This window comes from Sardina pilchardus, chromosome 2 (genome assembly GCF_963854185.1).
Source record: "Sardina pilchardus chromosome 2, fSarPil1.1, whole genome shotgun sequence".
In the NCBI taxonomy this organism is placed as follows: Eukaryota; Metazoa; Chordata; class Actinopteri; order Clupeiformes; family Clupeidae; genus Sardina; species Sardina pilchardus.
This window is the reverse complement of record NC_084995.1, coordinates 22,831,002-22,853,676: the sequence shown is the minus strand read 5'-3', so window position 1 is coordinate 22,853,676 and position 22,675 is coordinate 22,831,002. Positions and strand designations below refer to the sequence as shown.

The 22,675-nt window shown below is 44.3% G+C and overlaps 1 protein-coding gene across 1 annotated transcript in view; it reads right to left on the bottom strand.

Moving 5' to 3' along the window:
* LOC134098617 (piezo-type mechanosensitive ion channel component 2) overlaps positions 1-22,675 on the bottom strand; it is a 77,277-nt gene that overhangs the window by 3,223 nt on the left and 51,379 nt on the right. Inside the window, exons 37-49 of the mRNA XM_062551660.1 lie at positions 21,943-22,116; positions 20,803-21,387; positions 19,775-20,033; positions 19,413-19,595; positions 4,504-4,798; positions 3,817-3,949; positions 3,533-3,680; positions 2,910-3,124; positions 2,490-2,648; positions 1,974-2,121; positions 1,388-1,576; positions 698-790; positions 252-424 (exon numbers count right to left, since the gene is read on the bottom strand). Coding sequence (XP_062407644.1) covers positions 252-424; positions 698-790; positions 1,388-1,576; positions 1,974-2,121; positions 2,490-2,648; positions 2,910-3,124; positions 3,533-3,680; positions 3,817-3,949; positions 4,504-4,798; positions 19,413-19,595; positions 19,775-20,033; positions 20,803-21,387; positions 21,943-22,116 — 2,754 coding nt within the window. The remainder of the gene's footprint in view (positions 1-251; positions 425-697; positions 791-1,387; positions 1,577-1,973; positions 2,122-2,489; positions 2,649-2,909; positions 3,125-3,532; positions 3,681-3,816; positions 3,950-4,503; positions 4,799-19,412; positions 19,596-19,774; positions 20,034-20,802; positions 21,388-21,942; positions 22,117-22,675) is intronic.

Sequence of the window (22,675 nt, the reverse complement as noted above, 5' to 3'; positions counted from 1 at the left end):
CTCCAGTCCTTTGAAGTACTTTTGAGTGAGATTAGACTATGCACTTACAAAATAGCATGAAGCGATAGCCTTGGAGGCCAGCTTGCTAAATGTGTTCAAGATCTTGAAATTTGGTGTACTTGGCAATACATACCTGTGTTGCTGGCCAACCTTCATTAACCTTCATCTTCATTGCCCTATCAACTGTGTCTGAGAGACAAAAACAGTCCGTTGAGCCCGTACTGTTTCTCATGTGTCTGATCAGGGCTTACCTTTGCACAGACCAGTCTATGGTGATGGTAAACTCATCTTCAGTCATCCCCAGGACCTGGATGAGAGTCTTTCTACTGGGGGGACTGATGGTCCACAGGGAGTTGGAGCTGCCCTCCAACTCGGCTATGGTCAGGTCGTCAAACGTGTAGGACTCTAGAAACGGCATAACGACCTGACGGGCAGAGAGACAACAGACAGATTTGTGAACAGGCCAGGTGCCTACTGTACATCCTTGCTAACTGTAAAGCTCTCCGAGACCATGTCAGTGTTAAGGGTACTATGTAAACGACCAAAAATGAAGTTGAATTGAAATTGAAGGTGGTGACTGGCTATGTCCGTGTTAAGTCAAATCAGTGATGCCACTCAAAGATGAAAGCTGATACAATGAACAAATCACAGATATCAATTAAGGCATTGTAAGGCCTTGTGTCTGGTGTCTTCTTACTGTATCGGACCCATATATCTTCAGAAATTTGTTAAACTCATCCTCAGATATATTCCTCAGATGATTCTGCTGGGCACTCATGGTGAATATATGCTGTAGCACACAACCATATACAAGAAAAGAGAAAAGATGGTATTAGCAGAGATGGATAACATAGATATGAATGAATTACTGTAAATATAATCTGATTTTCATTGTGAGCAAGACTTTCCTAAATGCTTTTTCAGAGAATGACCAAAGTCTTCAGATATTTAGATAAAATGATAGTGATACAAAAGCACTGATCATTAAGGCTATTCTATTCCCTCAATAATAACAAACAAAGTTTGTGTCCTGATACTATGTCAGGAAATAAAACAGATAAACAGAAGTGTCGTGGCACACTCGGAACTTAAAGATTTTTTATTCCAACGTTTCGGCTTACGCCTTCATCAGGGTCATAAATGTCATAAATGTCATAAATGTCATAAATGACCCTGATGAAGGCATAAGCCGAAACGTTGGAATAAAAAATCTTTAAGTTCCGAGTGTGCCACGACACTTCTGTTTATATCTAACCTTTACCGCCGTGAGCACCTCACAAGGTGTGCGTTTACTCATTCAAACGAATAGGAAATAAAACAGACAAACAAATTAAAACCTTTAGGCATTTCAATAAGCTCAAAAACACAGTTGATATAAACGTAGCACCTCAAATCCTCCCAGCTGGAGCTTGACGGACACGTCCAGGGGCTTGTTGACCACGCCGGCCACAGACTTGACCAGGGACATGAAGAGCAGCGGGAACCAGACGATGCAGATGAGCAGCATGACGATCATGCCCCCCATGCCGTACTTCACCACCTTCTTCTTCTTCTGGCCCCGCGGCTGAGGGTAACGCTGCAGGACACACACACACACACACACACACAATTAAAAACACACACACACACACACACACACACACACACACACACACACACACACACACACACACACACACACACACACACGCACACACACAATTACAAACAAACATATACACACACAATTACATTACACATACGATTACAAACAAACCCACACATAGACACACACACACACACACACACACACACACACACACACACACACACACACACACACACACACACACACACACATACACACACCACAAAAAAATGCTGCATTTTCGCTCTGGACAAAGGCATCTGGCTAATACCATCAACATAAACACTAACATTTCTACACTTGAAATGCATTGTGCTGAGCGGATAAGGTCGGTTTGTGTGCTCACCTTTTCCGACTCTCTCCAGCACTTGAGCACAAATATGTGGGCATAGATGTCCTCCACACAGATCCAACTGGACAGGCTGAGGGTGGTGTCTGTCCACACCCAGTCCATGACTGCACGCAGCTCCGTCAGGAACGGAATCAACCGGAATCTGAGGAGCAACATGAGTTGTTTTGGGTACAGTCAAGGTGGATGAATGCAAATGTGGCCAGTCAAATGAACAGAGAACACTACTGCCACATTGTTTATAGTACTGATAACAGAAGCTTACAGTAATGAAACCTCATACAGACAAAAGCTATTGCCTATATTGAAAAACATACACCATTTTAAGCTGTGTGACAACTTGAAGCTAACGGCTACTGCTATTATTCCCTCTGGGGACATTAAATACTCAACCTATAAAATCCATGAAAGATGCAAACAAGAGCGGGATATGCCTTCTCATATGGAGAAATGATTAATTGCTGTGAGTAATACAGTACGTCCTTAAGACTTCTGCTGGCCACACAGACTCACCCTTGGAAGAGGAAGAGGTTCACATAGTTGTAGCTCTTGGTGAGGAAGTTGCCCAGCACTCGTGTGGGGTATCCACAGCGGATCTGATAGGCTGACAGGCCAAAGTAAATGCACTTCACAAAGTACCATACCTGGGCCACCCTATTGTCACCGAACCGCCTGGAGGACAAAACACAGACATGATCAATGGAGAGGCTAACGACTAAATAACATTGGCGCACTGCTACACAGCACACAACACATATTACATTACTGTATGTCCTTACAACAGATGTTACAACTGTGGGATAATCCTTGTAATTATGGTGATCATCTTTCCCCAGCTACTAGACAAACTATGGGTGTGTAACCAGTAACAGTCAGTGACTATGGTGAATCGTAGGACTGGGGTGTGTAACTTGACTGGATTGCCAGAAATACCTTTCCGTTACTCCAGGAAGGATGAAGAACATCCAGAAGTGGATTCCGAACACCAGGATCACCTGGAATATTACTTTGCCCACCACAGTCTTCTTGAGGTAGAGGGCCCGGTCCACCACCATGGAGCCAAACTGGATCAGGACCATGACCAAGAAAGCACCTGGGACCTGATCCTCCGACAGCGACGAGGCAATGTCAGCGCCACCCGTGTGTTTCTGTGGAAGGCAGGAGACGTCAGGGGAAGAAACGTTTCTCTGGAGGACATGACATATATACTTCTGAACATACTTTGCAGGGGCATTCTACAGTATATCCTCTCCACATACGAAATCCCAATTGAGCCCCTGCTATCAACCATGAATCCTTTTCAACAAAGGTGACATTAATTGAAAGAGAACCACTGGTAAACCAAAAGTTCATAACCTTCAACAAGATATCTAATTTTCATATCCACCACATCAGTGAGCTATTGACAGCCAGATATAACACAAAAAAGTTCAAACAATGCACACATAACATACCACATTTGTAGATTATTAAATGTATGGACATTTTCAATATACACCCAAAACTACAGTATCAAATGCTGTCCTATAATCCATGAAAAATATGAAATCCCTCACTCCAAAAGCTGTGAAGCCGAAGACAATGATGATGAAGTCCACCGTGTCGGCCAAGAACATCATCACATAGACGTCCGTCACGGCACTGTAATCAGGGTGGACCAGGTTGTAGAAGAACTGGCGAATGGGGAGGTAGATCTCCAAAGCTCTGCAGAATGTTCATACAAGAGTGAGACTCCATTTATCTCCATTAATAGGACAGCAAGTGACAATGCAAAGATGAAAGAGTGTTTTTTTTTTATATAGGCCGACATGATTTTATAAAATAACACAGACAAACTCACCTCTTGACGGTGAACACCCTGGCTTTGATGAGCTGTTCCCGGATCTTCTCGATAATCATCTCCTTGCGGCTTTTCTGGTGGACCTCAGGCTCGCTCCCATCCTTCTTGCTGCTGTTGCGTGTGCTGGTGCTACCTGTAAACGTACACACGTGTCACATCCCACACACCTGTCATAATATACCACACACACTTCATCCGATGGTCACCTGTAAGCACATACACAATTAGACCATTTGAGTCAGCAGCGCCATCACATCATCTGTTTGAACAGCATTTCAACAGATTCTTGTTGCGGAGCATCCGTGCCCTGAATATCTTCCATAACACCCTGATTAAAGTCAATATAATGACATTGTTTTTCATGAGCTCAATGATATGTACTGTGGATTATTTGAGATGGAAAATACACACACACACGTCACACACTCACACACATACACACACACACACACACACACACACACACACACACACACACACACACACACACACACACACACACACACACCTACACACACACACACACACACACTCACACATTCACACACACACAAAACGGAGGGGTCCTGGGAGAAACACTGGGAATCTATTGGCTCAGAGAATCCAGTGCTGCCACCATAGACTGCCACGCGTCTAAGCTCACTTGGTCCAGGCCATGACCTCTGACCTCTGACCTGTGACCCTCACCTCTCTTGGAGCGCAGGGAGGAGTGTCTGGAGAGGTGCGAGGTTCCGCCGGAGCTCCTCCGCCTCCTCTGATAGGTGCGCTGCTCCGCCGTGCGCACCTGCACCTGCATCTGCACATGCACCGAGTCGACGGACGTCCCGAAGTTGATGGACCTCATGGAGGGGACGAAGCCCTTCCTGTCCTGCGACGAGTGCATGGACACGGCCTTCTCCTCGTCCTCGGACTCGTCCCGATGAAGGGTGGTGTCCTTCTCTGGAGACGGTCTGGGGCCGTCGTCGTCCCACAGTCCATGACACTGAGGATACAGCACAGGAGATAGTCACACCTGGCAGCTGTTATTGGTTATTGTTATTATCATGTGTCAGTATACAGTAAACAGTATTTACAATACATCTGTCATATAGGCAAAGTCATTTACCTAATATAGTATGTTTGACAGGGGCAAACTCAAAGTCAAAAGTGTATTGCAATAGCAAGTAACAACAAAGACCCAATAATAATGTGTGCTGACCATCAACCTTTGAAAAATATAATCATTTGAAAAGCATTGACCAATATGCTAAAATGGGCCGGTTGTGGTGTTTAATGGCCGTGGAACTGAGCTAGAATGCAATAGCCAGAGCGTTATGTGGACTATTCCTGGCTTATTTAGAGAGACGGGTGCGCACATCCACAGATTTTCTTAAGCAGGTGCCAGACAACCCCCAACTCTTTTAGACAACCCCCAAGGTTTGTTTATAAGCGTTCACCTAATCTACGCGACATCCTTGTAAGAGCAGACCAACCACAAGCTAGTCCAACCACACATTTTTTCCCACCGGTTCTCAATGGTAATTACAGGTGCGCACATTGCGCACAATGCAACTTTACATACAAGTGCAAAACGTATAACCATCCACACACCGGTAAATCTATACCGATAAAAGGTGTCATAACATGCAACACCAAAAATGTAATCTATATGATTAAATGCCCTTGTGGACTTGCATATATTGGAAAAACAAAGCGCTGCTTAAAAACACGAATTGCGGAGCACAGGAGCAATATACGCTTAAATGATGAAAAAAATCCAGTGGCAGTTCATTTCAATGCATTAAAGCATAACTTATCCACCCTCAAATATATTGGGATTGAACAGGTCTCTATCCCCAGACGAGGGGGAGATATTGATAATCTCCTCCTCAGGAGAGAAGCTTTTCATATACTCTAGACACCATTTCTCCAAAGGGTTTAAACTAGAGATGCTCCGATCGATCGGCCGCCGATCATGATCGGCCGATATTAGCTAAAAATGGCTTGATCGGCGAACCCCAAAAGTGCCGATCAAAACAGCCGATCACGTGACGTAAATTAATAGCGCCACCTTACACCTGCATGCGCGGCCCACTGACACAACGGCATAGCGCAACTTGCCAGTGGCAATAATGAGTTCCTCTCCCGTGTGGAATTTTTTCAAAGTGTCCGACAAAGACGTTAAATTAGCCATTTGTAATGTTTGTCTTGTTGAAATACCTCGAGGTGGAAGCCACATACGGCATTTCAACACAACTAACATGATTAGGCACCTTAGAACACGCCATTCAACTGAATATTCAGAGTATGAGAGACTGAACAAGCCGACGCCAACACCACCCCCATCCCTAAACCAGCCGACTGTGAGTGAAACATTTAAACGACGTGAACCATACAGCAGGGATAGTAAGAGATGGAAAGACGTAACGTCAAAATTAATGGAATTCGTTTGCCTCGACGAACAGCCTCTTTCCGTTGTTGAGAATAAAGGGTTCCGTCGCCTGGTGACCTGCCTTGATCCAAAATACGACCCTCCAGGCAGGAAATACCTCACTGATGTGTGTCTCCCCGCGCTGTACCAAACAGTGAACACACACATTGACAAACTTCTGAAGGATAGTGCACATATCAGCTTCACAAGCGATATTTGGAGTGCAGACGCCTGTCCAATGTCACTGTTAAGCTTAACGGGGCACTTTATTAACTCAGACTTCCAAAGACACAACATTGTGCTACATTGTCAGGATTTCACGGGGACACATACTGCGGAGGCTTTGGTGAATGCATTTAACGGCATGTTTCAGACATGGGGAATCCAACGAGACAAAATACACGCAATTTTAACCGACAACGCCAAAAACATGCAGAAAGCAATGCGGGACGCAGACTTCCCTGGCCTGCCGTGTATGGCACACACTCTCCAGCTTGCTGTGCATGAGGGGATATTGTCCCAACGATCTATCTCGGATATTACAGCCTCTGGGAGACGCATTGTTGGGCACTTTAAACATTCGCCATTAGCATACACCCGGCTGGAAAATGTTCAGAAGACCCTCGGCCAGCCGATTAAAAAACTCCAACAGGATGTGTCCACACGATGGAACAGTACATTGTACATGCTCCAAAGTTTATTGGAACAGAAACTGGCGCTTGCAGCCTATGCAGCAGAGCACGAGTTGCCATGCACGTTCGCAATTCACCAGTGGAAACTGATTGAAAATATGATCTCCATCCTCGCCCCGTTTGAAGAGCTCACACAACAAATTAGCTCATCAACTGCGTCCGCTGCGGATGTGATTCCGTGTGTGAGAGCTCTCACACGACTCCTGGAGAAAACGGTGGAGTCTGACCATGGCGTGAAAACGTCAAAAGCAGTACTATTGGAAGCTGTCAAAAAAAGATTTGCCGACATTGATACACAGAAGCTATATGCAATAGCGACGATGCTAGATCCAAGGTAAGAGAAACTTATAATTTATCATTAGCCTTCTCCTGTCTCTCATCTCTTTGTTTTAGCTATAGCCTACTGTAATAGGTAATTATGCTTTTCTTCTGCCTCATTTGAAGGACAGCTTACAGTAATCTAAAAAATATATATAGGCCTGTTTTTTTTTGTCATAGTTGGAAGTATTTCATTTGGTTAGACTATGTAACCTGACACAAATAGATGTTTGTGGCCTGCATGGCATGTCAGTATAATTGATTTCACATAGTTTTTCATTTTTTACATCTATTTCAGGTACAAAGACAGATACTTTCCAGAGGCACTCAAACCAACTGTGCATGATATGTTTCGGGACGTCCTTGCAGCCCATGGCTGCACTCAACTGCCAAGTACAAGCAGTGTGGAGGTGCCTGGTTCCAGCAGGTCAACAGACAAAACCCCGTCAGCTTGCTCTTTACAGGCAATGTTTGATGAACTGGTGGAGGAGGATGCAGGACAAACTGATGAGGAGGTCATGATCGTCTCGCAGGTCAACCAATATCTAGCAGAGCCCGTAATGCCACGCAGTGGACAGCCACTTGCTTATTGGCAGGCGAATAAGGGCCGCTTCCCCACACTTGCACAGGCAGCTAGAGCATATCTTTGTTCACCATGCACAAGTGTTGATAGTGAACGACTATTCAGCACAGCTGCAAGCGTTATTGATGACAAAAGAAACCGGCTGACATCAAAAAATGCGGAGATGCTCATAGTCATCAAAAGAAACTTGCCTTTAATGATTGACGCCTGAAGGGTTTTGTCCTCTGTATTAGTAGGCCGAGGCCTAGCAAGTTTTGGTTTGAAACATGTTATGGAAAATTGTTTATTTTAATAGATTAAAAAAGGTTACATTTTACAAGTAGACTGGGCCTAGATGTGACCTAATTCAGTTTTTTTTTTAAATGAAGGATTTCATTGGCTTACAGTAGCTTACATTATTTTATTTTTGGTTCCTCAACTACATCAGACGTTCATAATGATGATAAAAAAAATGTCATAGTTTTATACTTTGTGGCAGTAGGCAGTTTTGGTTTTTACATTTTACATTTTACTGCCAATTATTAAATGTAGTTGTATAAAATGTATTTAGAGGCTACAATTTCAAAGTACAAAGTATGCCTAAGTGTAACTTCCTATCCGATGATCTAATGTGTGTTGGTCTGCCTGACCGGTCTTTGTTTGGAATAATTTTGTTACTCTGCCTTATGGGTAGAATGGTCTACAGCCTTAAGTTCTCATTTTCTAAATACAAAGAAATAAACACTTGGTGGTTCTTCAAGATATTGACTGTAGCCTATTTCTACTGTTTTTTTTACAGTTAATTCATAGTTAGTTTAATTTCTACAAATAGTGTAAACTCTGCTAAATTATAGATAAAAGATTTCCATTCGCCTGCTATTCTGTGATCGGCAGTGATCGGCAATCGGCAGATCATGATTTTGGTGATCGGTGATCGGTGATCGGCCCCAAAAAAGCTGATCGGAGCATCTCTAGTTTAAACATGTACTTTGACCTTAAACCTTTTTTGTGACTTTTTCACCTTAAGTCTTCCATATGACAGCCAACATTCCTATACATTCACAATTTTTAAATATGTATTGTGATTTTATGTATGTATTGCTTTGTCATGCTTTTGTGCATAAAATGTTTGCACTGATGTTTTGCATTTTGCACAATGTTTTGTAATAAGATTTGGGCCTAGTGCATGTCTGCACTGATTGCCACTCATGGGTGCACCCCGCCTGTTTTTTGACAGGTGCTTGATTACTAGGCCTATTGGTCATGTGATATATAGGCCTCCTATGCCAGTTCCTATTTTGCCTGACGAAGATCTGTTGATCGAAACGTTGCCTTTTAAATAATAAAAATACTATTTTTTGGAGCTATTGCAGTGTGCAGACCATCACTTCCACTTCGACTATTCCTGGCTGCCAGTTGCTCTCTGTGAGTTGCTTTGGATGATAACATCAGCCAAATAAACTAGAAGCATTTCCCGGTGGGAAAGTGCGAAGTGTGCTTGCTCCGACGCGCCGCGAGAGCGCCCCGGCAGGATACGCGACAGCTCGCCCTCAGGTCAAAGCGCCAAAGTTTGGCCAAGACGCGAAGCTGCTTCGAGTTTGGCGACGTTGCCCTCGATTGCCGAATTCTTACACTGACCTGACGAGTTGCCTAGGTTTATCAGTGGTATGTCCCAGAGCACCTCCAATGTAAAAATGTAGATGTCATCCCAAAGACGTAAAGAGATATGAGCCAAAATGCATTTTTGCTAATTGCGGCGCCCCCTAGTGGCCAAATTACAACACATTTACTGAGGCTACTTTGGATGGTGTCCAAAATCATCCCGCCAAATATGGTCTCGATACCTCACAGCGTTTCCGAGATTTGACCTCACTTCCTGTTTGGACGCTTCACCATCGAATTTGATTGGCTGTCACGGGCGAACGCTTTGATGTATGAAAATGAAATGTACACCTCTAAGGTCTGTAGACCTTGTGTTGAATTAAGTATGAGTTGTTCACGTGTAGCTAGCATGAAACACGTAACCACTGAAGGAAGGAGGGAGCCTAAGGAACTAGGCTAGCCTGACGACGTCATACTCAATTCTTATCAGAATATGAGTCTGAAACTGCTCCATTCAGCTGCGATTATGGGGCGTGATTCAACCGATACAGTGCGGGGGGGATAGCTCTGCACTCATTGGATAGACCAAACCAAACAGAACAAGTTATTGGCTGTCAGTATCTGCGAAATCTAAGACAGAAATATGTAGCAGGGTAGGCTATGGAAAACATCCTCCTTCGTTTTTAAAAATAATTCCTTCAAACTGTATGCAATGAACAGCTGGGGAAGTGTGTCGTTAACCCAACGAGCAAACAGACATTTTTAAACAAACGGGAACAACATCACCCAAACATGCTGTTTTAACTGGGTGAAAGTGAAACTGAAGTTTTCCCACACATCCTCGTTGGTCTAAGTGTTCAGAAATAGTTGTGCGAATCCGTGATAAAACCTCCGTTTCAATAGCTAAGATAAACGAAAGGCCAAACTGCATGAACAAATTATGCATTCATAGCCATAGCGTTTCTGTTGCAATCAAAATCAACCTAAGCGAACATGGTCTCACTACCAACTCGTTGAACGAGGACGCATGCAGCCGTGAACGTCACTGCTGTTCATATGTCAATCATCACGTGAAGCCCGCCCTGTGAAATGTGATTGGTCCGAGCCGAAGTGTATCTCGAATAGTAGCAGCTGAACGGAGCAGTGCCAGACCGAAGTTCCCTGCCGAAAAAGAATGGAGGCGGGGCTAAACTTCGGTCTGGCATCCAGGCTAGAACTAGGCATGTTTCTAGAACAAATACGAGTAATGTTAGGAGTATAGCTATCCTGTTATGCGGGAACATCCGCAGTTTACTCACTGTTAAATAAGTTGCAATGTGTTATAGCCTCAAATGGATGGTAAAATAAACAGGACGACTCACCTGTTCAAATGATGTAATAGGATAAAATTTGGTTTTGATAAGTCAAAGCAACCAGGCTGTTACTGGTTAACGTTTCTGAATATGAAATCGATTTTGGATTGGTTGCATGTGATAAAAGCTATGCCATTTCCTGTCCAGACAGCATTCATATTCAGAAATACTGTACACCGGCAACAAAGACACACACACACACACACACACACACACACACAAACAACTCTTTCAAACAGAAACGTCAGTCCGTTACATCTGCCTCTTGTCCACAAACTGCATGTCGCTGAGTTGACTAGCAACGAAGACTTTCACATAAACACACACACACACACACACACACACACACACACACACACACACACACACACACACACACACACACTTACACACACACAGACACACCACCCCTTCAAACACAAATATCTGTCTGTTACGTCTGCCTCTTGTCCACAAACTGCATGTTGCACAGTTCACCCACATCTACCCACAATTCTTTGATTTATAAATAACCCCAGCATTAAAAAACTGCAATGTGTCAAATCTTATTATACAACAATTGGGTTCTATGAAGCTGTTTCTTTGTTTCTGATTGGCCGAGAGACGTTCCATGAGTTGAAATATCCCACGATAATCCACTCTGACTTTTCACAGCTAATAATAAATCACTCCGCGATACAATGTCAAATTGTCAAGTGTAAAACGAACTGTTAGTGGGGCGGCTAAGCGCAGATTTTCACCAGAATCGATCACTTTGCGATAAAAGCATGAAATTTGGTACGAAGGCTCACAAAGGGGGTCTGATCAGATTTAGGACCGTAGGCGCTCAAAATTTGACCCCTGGGGGTCATGGCAGCCATTTTCCAAAATGGCCGCCAAATATGGATTTCATAATGGGAAAATGGATTAAAAGCTGCCAGAAGCATAAAATTCAATAACACATTTCACCATAATATATGTAAATATGAGCACACTTTCACATAGAAGGTCTTTAAACTTTAAAATATAAGATAATGTTAAAAAAATTCAAAATGGCCACCAAATATGGATTTCATGTCATAATTAGTCCATGGGCCAGATGAGATGTCGGTAGCCTACCACTGAAGGTGGCAAAGGTTGCTTATACTTTTTGAAAAGATACATGTCAGTTTTTTTTATGATAATAATAACCCTTCTGGAGTCACAGCTAAATTAGTGTTATCAGCTGTTATAGTTACCCAACCCATTGGAAAAAAAATAAATGTTTGATGCAGGTGTCTATCTCGCTATTGGCCTTTGTTAAAGACTGATTTTATAATGTTAGGTATCATTCTAAAGAGGACAATCTGAGCTTTCATTCAAATCCTTAAAAGCAGAGCATCTCGGTCAGGGAAAACCACTTCACACAGTGTATCATCTCACGCAAGGCATAGAGATCAACATGAGCTTTTCCGAGCTCGGCCACACCCCCTACACCACCTGTGGGTGAAGACCCAGACGACTTACTGATGGGAAATGAAAATTGAGGGGAAGTACGTTGGAAGGCGATGCCAGGCTAGTGATTGGGGGCCTCTTGTGAGCATATCTGCTGCCCTGTTCTGTTCTCCCGGAACATGAACTGCATGGACTGAGAGGTGACACCTCGCCCATAACAGCCAGCTTTTTGCCAAACCACATAGCTGCGGGAGAAAATGCTGCTGCAGTGCCTTGGCGATTCATATAGGCTACCATCGGTGTATTGTCTGACCTCACCAATACATCACGCCCTATGATTAGCCGGCGAAAGTGCTTGAGAGCTAGATGCACTGTTAAAAGTTCCAGCCCATTTATGTGTGGCCGCTGCAGCTGCTTGCTCCATGTCCCTTGGTCTGCTTGCCCCTCGCACACCGCTCCCCGACCTAGGAGGGAGACATCCGTAGTCACCACATGCCTGTGAGATACCCTCCCCAATGGAGAGGTTCTTGGGGACGCGCCAGAGAGCCCTCCAGCATCTCTCGTCCACTTGAATACGTTTGTTCCTGTCCCTGATAGGGTGTGCATGGAATGGAAGGAGGGGCCTGGAGCCTACCAACAGACCCCAGTCATCAAGGTAATTTTATATGCTATCACACCCCGTCTGAGGGACTAACGCTTCCTGAATGACTTTGGTGAAGGTGCGGGGTGATAGCGCTAGCCCGAAACATAAGACAGAGAAGTCCCAAACTCTGCCCTTGAACTCAAAGCGAAGATACTTCCTGTGCCGAGGGTGAAGGGTGAATCGGAACGTGGAAATGTGCATCCTTTACTATTTACAACTATTGTGGCCATCCAGTCCCCCTGCTGCACGCTCTGAACAATGCGCTGCAGCCTCAGCATCTTGAATGCAATTTGGGATACGTGCTGATGGGGTCGAGGTAGGCCGGCAGCGCCTCCTCCACCTCGGTCAGGTAAGTCATTCCCTCAGCCCCGTGTAGGGCAGAGAAAGGCCCAAAACCCTGGACAGGTGATTGCGCTGAATAGGGTTTCCCCCAAGAGCGCTGCAAATGGAAACATGAAAACATGCAAATGGAATGTGGGTCCAGGGTGGGGATGAACAGCCCACACTCCTGGACACTTCATTTGGGCGGCCTCGGACATACTTACTATTTTGTGATTTTATTCATTATTTTCAGAGAAGATGTTTATTCTTCTGTCTTCCGTTAGTTGTTTTAAATCCTATTCTTCTGCTCTCGGACCAGTGGCAATAGACGTCGCTGAGGAATGAAATGTGTTTGCTATTGGCTGTGCCGTCTAATATTTAGCCGAGCCATTTCATGCCAATGGAACCTTAACAGGACTTATTGGAGGACTTCAGTGGTGATCATGTGGTCAAGGAGTGTATTCCCATTGATTAACGCTGAGTAGTTTGACTGATAGAGAACCGTTCATTGTTATGTGACGCACCAGGATCAGTGTTTGTGGCCCTGCTTTTTAAGTTAATGAGGGGGAGGGTCAAAAAAAAGAATGGCAGTTTTGAACCACACTGGACCTCACTTGCTGAACCATCTAAAGCCTGCTATGAACTTATTGCCTAGCCTAGAAATCTAGATGCACCCTAGCGGGCAAAATTATTTTGGCCTAGCGGGATGGTCTAGGGTCGCACCGTTGAGGCCAAGCCTGCACTAGGCTCCAGACCAGCCTAGCCAATCAGAACGCTCTATCTGTGTATGGAGTCTTGAGCCCGCCTTCGGCTTCCGATATTGACGCCAGGGGTCCCCTTGCGTCCTCGTTCGACTAGTTGGGTGTGAGACCATGTTGCACAACCATAGAGAAAAACATAATATGGATGAGGCTAATGAAGCACGCTCGTTTGAATAGGCTTTGGAAGAGTTAGGCTTTTCTTTGAAGGTTGAGCAGAAAGTCATTAGTTTTAAAGAAGGATGTACAGTATTTGCCGTTTTGCCGACCGGCTACGATTGGTCACAAATGCTGGCCTATTATGTGCAGAGGCAGTTTGAAAGACAACTGTTCATCCCACCCACAGGCTTCAGGTCTGTGAATGGTTCGACCCCAGACTATACATTTCTGTATAGTTTGGCTTGCCAGGCTACTTATTGCCTGCAAATGTACAAAAAGTTGTATTAAACAATGCAAATACAGAGCAGCATCACTGCAGTGTACTGCTTTATGTTTCTGTGAGTGAGAATATCAGAGAGTGTAAAGCTGTGTTAATTTCTTTGCTTCTTGACCGAGACAAAAGTGGTCATTGAATTCAGCATGGAATCTTATATGTTATGTTATTAATTAAATTATGTAACTATTCAAAGCTCAGCTGCAGCTCCAGAACTACTGGTTCTTTGTTCTGTTTCTTGTTATGCAGGCCTACATTAAAAAGACAAAAAAAGAGAAAAAACTAAAACAAAAAAACAACAAAAAAACGCCATATTTGGTGGCCATTTTTATTTTTTTTTAAAACGTATCTTATATTTTAAAGTTTAAAAAGGCCTTCTATGTGAAAGTGTGCTCATATTAATATGCATCATGGTGAAATGTGTTATTGTATTTAAAGTTTTGGCAGCTTTTAATCCATTTTCCCATTACAAAATCCATATTTGGCGGCCATTTTGAAAAATGGCCGCCATGACCCCCAGGGGTCAGATTTTGAGCGCCTACGGTCCTAAATCTGATCAGACCCCCTTTGTGAGCCTTCGTACCAAATTTCATGCTTTTATCGCAAAGTGATCGATTTTTGCGCTTAGCCACCCTACTATGTCACATTGCATCCAAGCTGAAATACAGATACTCAGAACATAGAATATGACGGAGGTGGATATTAGCTAGTTGGATGGCATGTAGGCTAAGTAAAATAGTGATGTTTCAAAGCTAAAAGCATGTCCTAACCAGACGCAATGCGAGCTAACGTTTATTAGGCTATATTCTGCATTGCTTGACAACGGGAGAGATAGAACTAACGACTGGCTTTTGGCCATAGCAACGTGCTTTTAGAACTAACGACTGGCCTTTGGCCATAGCAACCATCCATTTAGAACTAGTAACGGCAGTTTGTCCTGCAAGTAATAGAACTTTGTGGCGGAGAGAAGTTAGTTCTACAAACAAGACAGTTTTAGCGATTTACATTATAATGGGAAATTAGCGCAAAAAACAAGTGGTAGAATTGTTGTATAAAAGCAATATAGCACTTGTGATCGTGGGTTGTTGCTGGATATTCCCACGGATGTAGTTGCCTGCGCCACTCGGCCTCGGGCCTCGAGGCTACGGCCGAACAACACCCGTGGGAATATCTAGCAACAACCCACTCCCACTCGTGCTATATTGCTTAAATATGTATACTGTATGTATATACTGTATGGGCAATTCCATGCAAAACTGTCAAGTCCATAACCCCACACAGCATCATACTATGATGTGGATGATGATTTCTTAAAAGTTTACCATTTCGCTCGCGCAAAAAAAAAAAAAAATCGTTCCTACATCGTTTTTTTCATCGTTCCTACAAACATTTATCAGAACCAACATTTCTAGATGATGTTGGGAATGGGGTAGGCCTACTATTACTAAAATAAATGCATACGGTAGCCTATGCCTGTTTTTTACATCCCGACTATTTAATGTAGGTTTTAGGCTAAGCCTACACAGTAAGAGCAACAAGTTGGCCAGAATTATATGAAATAAGGGCATAAAGGGCATGAATAAGACAATTCCTTAGGAGGGGTCGGGAATGCCTGGGTTGAGTTTGAGATGCATTAGGCCTATAGCCTACACATGGATCATCACTATTTGTTTTGTGTTTTTATCCAACTTTGATAACATGCATATAAATATGGAGATTACTTTCTTTTCGCCTTTTCATTGTTATTAGCCTATGCCAATCAACTGAGTTGAATGCTGTGCATGTTGTCTCTACATAGGCTACACATATTGCTGTGCATGTTGTCTACACAGCCTATAGTAGCCTACACTGTTGGCTAATCTAATTAGGCTACACACTTTGCGATAAGGTGACATTTCTGATTCTGACACAACCATCATACAAAATAAAACGAACTCAGCCAAAAGCCTGTTGCAAAAGCCAAGTTCAGCGGCCACAACGTTTTGAAACTTTTCCCCCGGTTCCCATTCGGCTTATGTGACATTTGCAACGTTTAATCATCTTTAACATCGTTCATAGACCTTTACTGACCTCAATCACGCAGACCACCGCAGCATCAGTCTCTCTCTCTCCTGCTCCTCACTAACTTCTTGAAACATCTTTGTATCATCTAGCCAATGAATTGAAAGACAGTCTAAATGTTCCCATGCCAAAAACTAATGCTATACAATGCCATTTAGTTTTCACCATGTCTATGGTTTTCACTCGCAATAAGAAGCTGTTCGCCTGAGTTTGGTTGTTCGATGTTGGCATTTTCCATAACGTTCCATTTAGCTGCCAAAAGCAAATGAAATAGACAAATAGCTTACAATATCGCCAGGCTGCAATATCACCTTTCCTTCCCCATAGCTAAATGTAGGCAACGTTAAGCAATTAACAATTAGCCTACTAATATCAACTAACAATCTCACTATGTCGTTCACTGCGAATTGTGTCCTCTCTTCCGCCCACAGCACGGGAACGTTGACTACGCTCGCCTGCCTACCGCGCTAGCCAGAGCGCTAAGGCTCTGAGGCATGGGAATCATAACTGTGTGTTCACACCAAGACCGTCAAAAGCGTCAAGAGCGCCGGAAATCATTCATTTTCTATGGAGGGTCGGCGTTACCGGCTTCAAAAGCGTTCCGGGCGTGAGCGTGGCTTCATGAGCTTCACGGGCGTCAAAAAAAAGTTGAGCCTCAGTTAACTTTATGGTAATGAGCTATGACACGGTTCGGCGTCAACTAATCAGAATGTCAAACTCGCAGGATTGCTGCTTGTGGTTTGTTCAAAATGTTTCACGTCATGGCTTTGACGCTTTCGGCGCCGAATGCACCGAACTGGGTTGAGCGGGGTTGAGCGTCGGGCTATGAGCTTCACCAGCGACTTTGACGCTTTTGACGGTTTTGGTCTGAACGCACAGTAACGATACTTTCATTCAATAAACAGACTTGTAGGCTATTTATAGTTTGACTCGCTTTGTTGTCATGTTAAATTAATATCTAAATAATCACGCTGACGGTGTCAATGACAATCAATCAGGAGGAGTAGTTATTGAAAATAATCACGCTTTAGACATGACCAGCCTACTTCAACTTGATGGCACATAGACCATAGCTAGCAATAATTGCAAATATTTTTTAGATCTTCTGACTAAGTTTACTGTACTTATTCAAACGACATCAGCACCACTGTCACTGGATATAAAGCAAACGTTGACTTTCACTCGGTGCTTCACTGACTGTAAAAAAGTGTCATAATATTATCTATCTATGCACTGCCTGATGCTTGACAGCAATTGCTAGCTCGATGAGTTGCGAAACGACATCAGCAAAACGTACCACTCGGTCCGTATTAAATTTACAGTTAACATTGGCTTCCCAGGCATGCATTTAATTACCTTTCACTGCCTTCACGTCTGCCAGGCTCCAAACTGTCTTCATAACAGCAGTTGCAATTCAGTATTAAAACAGCCTTGGTAAAGTTAAAACCAACTATTTGAACTGCAGTTAGTTTAGCCTACCCTCATAACTAGACCTCTCAAATTCCGAAATTTGAAGTCTAAATATACACACTTTATGTTGAAAGTGTAACTGCGATTACATTCTAATTAAAATCCTCCTTGCCTCAAGCACACTGCAGACAGGGCGACCGCTCTACTTCCGGTATTTCGCCGACGTTGGGAGTGAAGTTCACCCAGAATGCTCAGGTCAATACAAATCATCCAAAACACACCGTCAGTATGAAACATCGTGTAATTGTCTAGTATATATACCAAATGAACACCCTCAACATTTAACAGCGTGTAAGTCCGTACTTGTCCTTAGGGGCCATGGCATTGCTTAGATCTAACAAGTCTCAGGATGAGACACTCTGTAGCAGACCATCCTAGAACTGTCCACATTGTACCGTTGCGGACCATCTCCGACATCCAATGATAAATTGTAAGGTGTGAGGCTACTATCATACGCTAGGGAATGTATGCCAGGACATGGCAGAACTCCATAGTGCTGTGAGAATTGCACCAATATATTTTACAAGAATGGCCTTGATTTGATTTTTTTTTTAAAATATCAACATTGTATCTTAAATCACTCTGAAATGTCATTTCTGCATGACCTAAGCAATTTAAGATGAGCTATTCAGAATAATAGCATACATTCACAAACACACACGTTTTTGCTAATTATAGAGCCATCGACAGACCAAATAACACCAAATTTATTGAGGGTGCTTTGGATGGGGTCTCAAGTCATCCCACCAAATATGGCTTTCATACGTCACAGCATTGCCAAGATAGGCACACTTCCTGTTTGGTGGCTTCGCTCGCTGAATTTAATTGGTCGTCACAGGCGAACGCTTGGACGTATGAAGGCGAAATCAAGGCATTTGATCCGCCTTGGTCTGTAGATCACGCGTGCCAAGTTTCATGACGATCGGATGAACTATGCGGCCAAAGTCGCTTTACTTTGATTTTGGACAAAATTCAAAATGGTGGAAAATCCATCATGGCGGAAAATTACGTCACATGGTGCGTTGGAATCGGCTGAGTCAGAGGATTCCAACGGTATAAGTTTTATCAAAATCGGCCATACGGATCAAACGTTACGGGCATTAACGTGTTTTCCAACTTTGACCAGTTGGTGGCGCTAGGGCGTGAGAGCGGAGAGCATGAAACCTGGTGGTGTCAATCAGGGTAGTCTCTTCTATCAGCGTACCAAATTTCATGACTTTATGTCTTACGGTTTGGGCTACAGGTGGAAAAATGTGTGGGCATCAGCGCTCAAAAATCACTTTTCCATTCATTCCTATGGGAAAAAATCGACCGGAAAAACTGGAATAACGGGAGAACGACAAGGCGTATCAAAAAGCTGTATACAAGCCACCATCCTCGCATCAGGACCGACGCGTGAGAGGTGGAACGGCGTCTCTAGCTCTAAATCCCTAGGACAAGATAGGGAGACAAAAGTTTGACTTAAGATAAATAAGTAGTATATGAAACGCACGGAGAACAATAGTGTGCTTTTGCAAGCACACTAATAAATAATAACATGTGTGCCGTAATCAAGGAGTACCTTCAGAATAGAGCGGTGGAAGAACAGGGCAAGAAGCTGGACCAGGTCGTAGTGCACGTAACCTTCTTTCTTCTCCGTGCCGATGATGTTTGGAGGATGGAAGGGCCTGTTCTTATGCATAGCCAGTTGTTGGTTGAACGGGAAGAAGCCAAACTGGAAGAAGTATTTGATTATAATGGTGGCCTGGAAAACAAAAACACATCCATGAACTAGCGATAGACGTGACCACAGCACAGAGTACAGACACAGGAATGGTGTTGAATGTGGAGTGAATGAGTGGAGGCTGAAAGAGACTGATGAAGTGCTCAAGAACAGGAGAAAGACACGACAACAGTCCATTTGGACTCGTCCAGCTACTCTACCTCTGTGTAAACGATGGCGGTCATCCAGAAGCGCTTGCTGGGCCGCGGCACGGACAGCATGGCCCAGAGGAAGATGAGGATGGGCAGCACCAGGGTGGCCGCGTAGGCCGAGATCATGTGGTTGAGGATGATGACCAGGTAGCAGACCATCTCCGAGTGGGCCACCAGCATGTTGTACAGGGCGTAGCACAGCTGCAGCAGCTGGGGCTGGCCTTTGTAGAAGCGCTCCGAGTTCTCCAGCTCCTCGTCGTAAAACATCCTGGGAGAGAGGAGAGAGAGAGAGAGAGAGAGAGAGAGAGAGAGAGAGAGAGAGAGAGAGGGAGAGAGAGAGAGAGGGAGAGGAAGAGAGATTGTTGTTATTATTAATATGAATGGCATCTTTGATGTAATTACAGCTTTGGCAATATTGTAACACCTACAGTCATGCCAATAAAGCTCAATGATTTGAATTGAATTGAAATTGAAAATTGAGAGAGAGAGAGAGAGAGAGAGAGAGAGAGAGAGAGAGAGAGGAAGGCATGGTGAGAGTGGGTAGCCAGTTCACATTTTTGCAGTAATCTTGGTGTACTGTATGTTTAAAGTATGATCAAATATTAATTCTAAAACATTTGTGGTGATGCCTCCGAACAAGCCAATAAATAGTTTTGCACTTTAGAGTGTATTACCAAAACCACAGCCTGCTCCTCCTGTGAGTGGTTTGATGCAGTACGGCCAGAAATTAAAACTGTGGCGGCCAGCCACTGCTGAGTACATTAATGGGAAGCTCTCATGACATCTCGTCCCAACCACAACCTGACCACAACACATGCAACAAATGTCACACCTGCATAGTGCTTACACGTCTTACACTTTTAATATCTGCATTAGCGGTACTTTTGAATATTTAATTATTTGTTTATTTATTCCCAGACACCAGCTGCAGATGGACTGGAGCTGGCCCTGATCTGGCCCTGATCTGGCCCTGATCTGGCATGAATCTGGGCCAAGCCTGGGCCGTATCTGGGCCGGGGAGAGCTGCGGTGTCTTACTTGTTGAGCAGGAGCTCGCTGGCGGTCAGCTCAGTGGTCATGGAGGGCAGCAGGGAGTCGTCCAGGTCGGAGCGGCTGTCCGGGGTCATGATCATCATCCTCCTGTCGTCGCCGCTGCCGTCCGTGCTGACGGACAGCCGGTCGAAGCTGACCGCCTTGCTGTAGCTGGGCGGCACGTCGGCGTCCGAGGTGTTGGGGGCGTCCGTGTCCGGCGTGAACAGCTGGCCCTCTCGCCCGTCCGCGTGCAGGTACTCGAGCCCGGAGGACTCGCCCTCGTCGCGTATGTGCTCTCTCGCTTCTTCATGGTTGTCCTCCTCCTCCCCCTCTTCCCTCTCAACGTCCAACTCCACATCGCCTCCTGCAGGCCAGAGACTGCTGGCGTCTCCCTCCAGCTCCTCCTCTGGCTGCTCCGCTGGCTCCACCCGCTCCACAGGTCCAGCCTGCTCCTGCTCCGGCTCCTGCCATGGCTCCTGCTGCTGCACCTCCTGCTCCTCCTCCTCAGCCTGGTCCTGCTCACCCTCCACCTCATCAATGGTGTCGTTGGTGCCTTGCCGTGAGAACAGGGTCACACACTGAGTGGGCTCACTGTGAAAATCAGAAAATAAAGATGATTAATAATAATAAACAACCGCAATAGAAAAAGGAGAATGAGGGACTTAACTACAGACATAACCGAAAAGAATGAGTGATCACATTTTTGATGAGGTCAAGGGTTCCGTCATTTTAGCTGATGACTAACTAACGTAACTAATGAAGATGTGCTGACAGATGTGTGAGATGATGAGATGCCATACAATAACTTGCTCTTTTACTGTAATACATTGCAGTGTGTATTCCATTCATTTCAACAAGTTAGATTAATATATCATATTCATGTTTGTTATCCAACATACATATTCATATAACTGTGATCAAACTAATATCCAATAGTGTGATGCCTTATAGCTTATTCTATTTCTTCTCCATAACATAACAAAATAATATACTCTTTTTTTTCAGATGTGATGTAGCCTACTGAGCTGTCAGAAATCTATTTACAACCCTTGTTATTCACTGCAGTGTGTGAGCCTTTGGTCATGTCAGTGCATGTGTCCGACAGTGGCGAGAAGAGGGGTCAGCAGTCACACATGTGCCAGACACCTGGATATAATGCTGCTGCCGCTGTCCGCTGAGGAGTTGGACATGTCCAGGCCGTACATTTTGCGCAGCTTTGGCCGGGCACGCTCACTGGTTTTTGGAATGTTCTCTGGCATTCCGTCCAGGTCATCCAGAGTGGATTGACGGGAAAAGAGCATGGTGGCCTCAGTGTAGGCACTGGTGAGCGTGGAGATGGAGAGATGAAGACATGGAATGAGAGAAGAACAACACACAGTGGAATCATGGGATGAAGGGGTGGAATTCTAAAGCTGCCGAGGGTAGAACTCAAACATTCTATTTCAAAACAGACAGTCCATCGGTGCAACATGACATCAGAATCTACCTTTCCAGACATTCTGTTATTCCAGACATTCCGCCTGTTGCTACAGCTGTCATACCATAGACATATATACATATATCTACGTATATATATCTATGTGTCATACTATTGCCATCTTCTGTGTAGCCTGGCTATCACCAGACCAAGCCCAATATTTTGAGATTGAACATTAGTCCGGGGAGTCTGCGCTGTAATTCTGCTGCACAAGAGGCGTGATCAATGGGCATCTTTCAAATGACTCAGACCAATCAGAACACGATCCGGGTATGCCAAGGGGATAAGCCAACTTGTGACTGGTCCCTGCAAATTTGTAATGGAAGCAGGAGAGATAAATGTGCAGGCTTCCAGACAGAGTTGCAGGGAGAAATCCAGTCGCCAGCAGATCAGGCTGGGTTT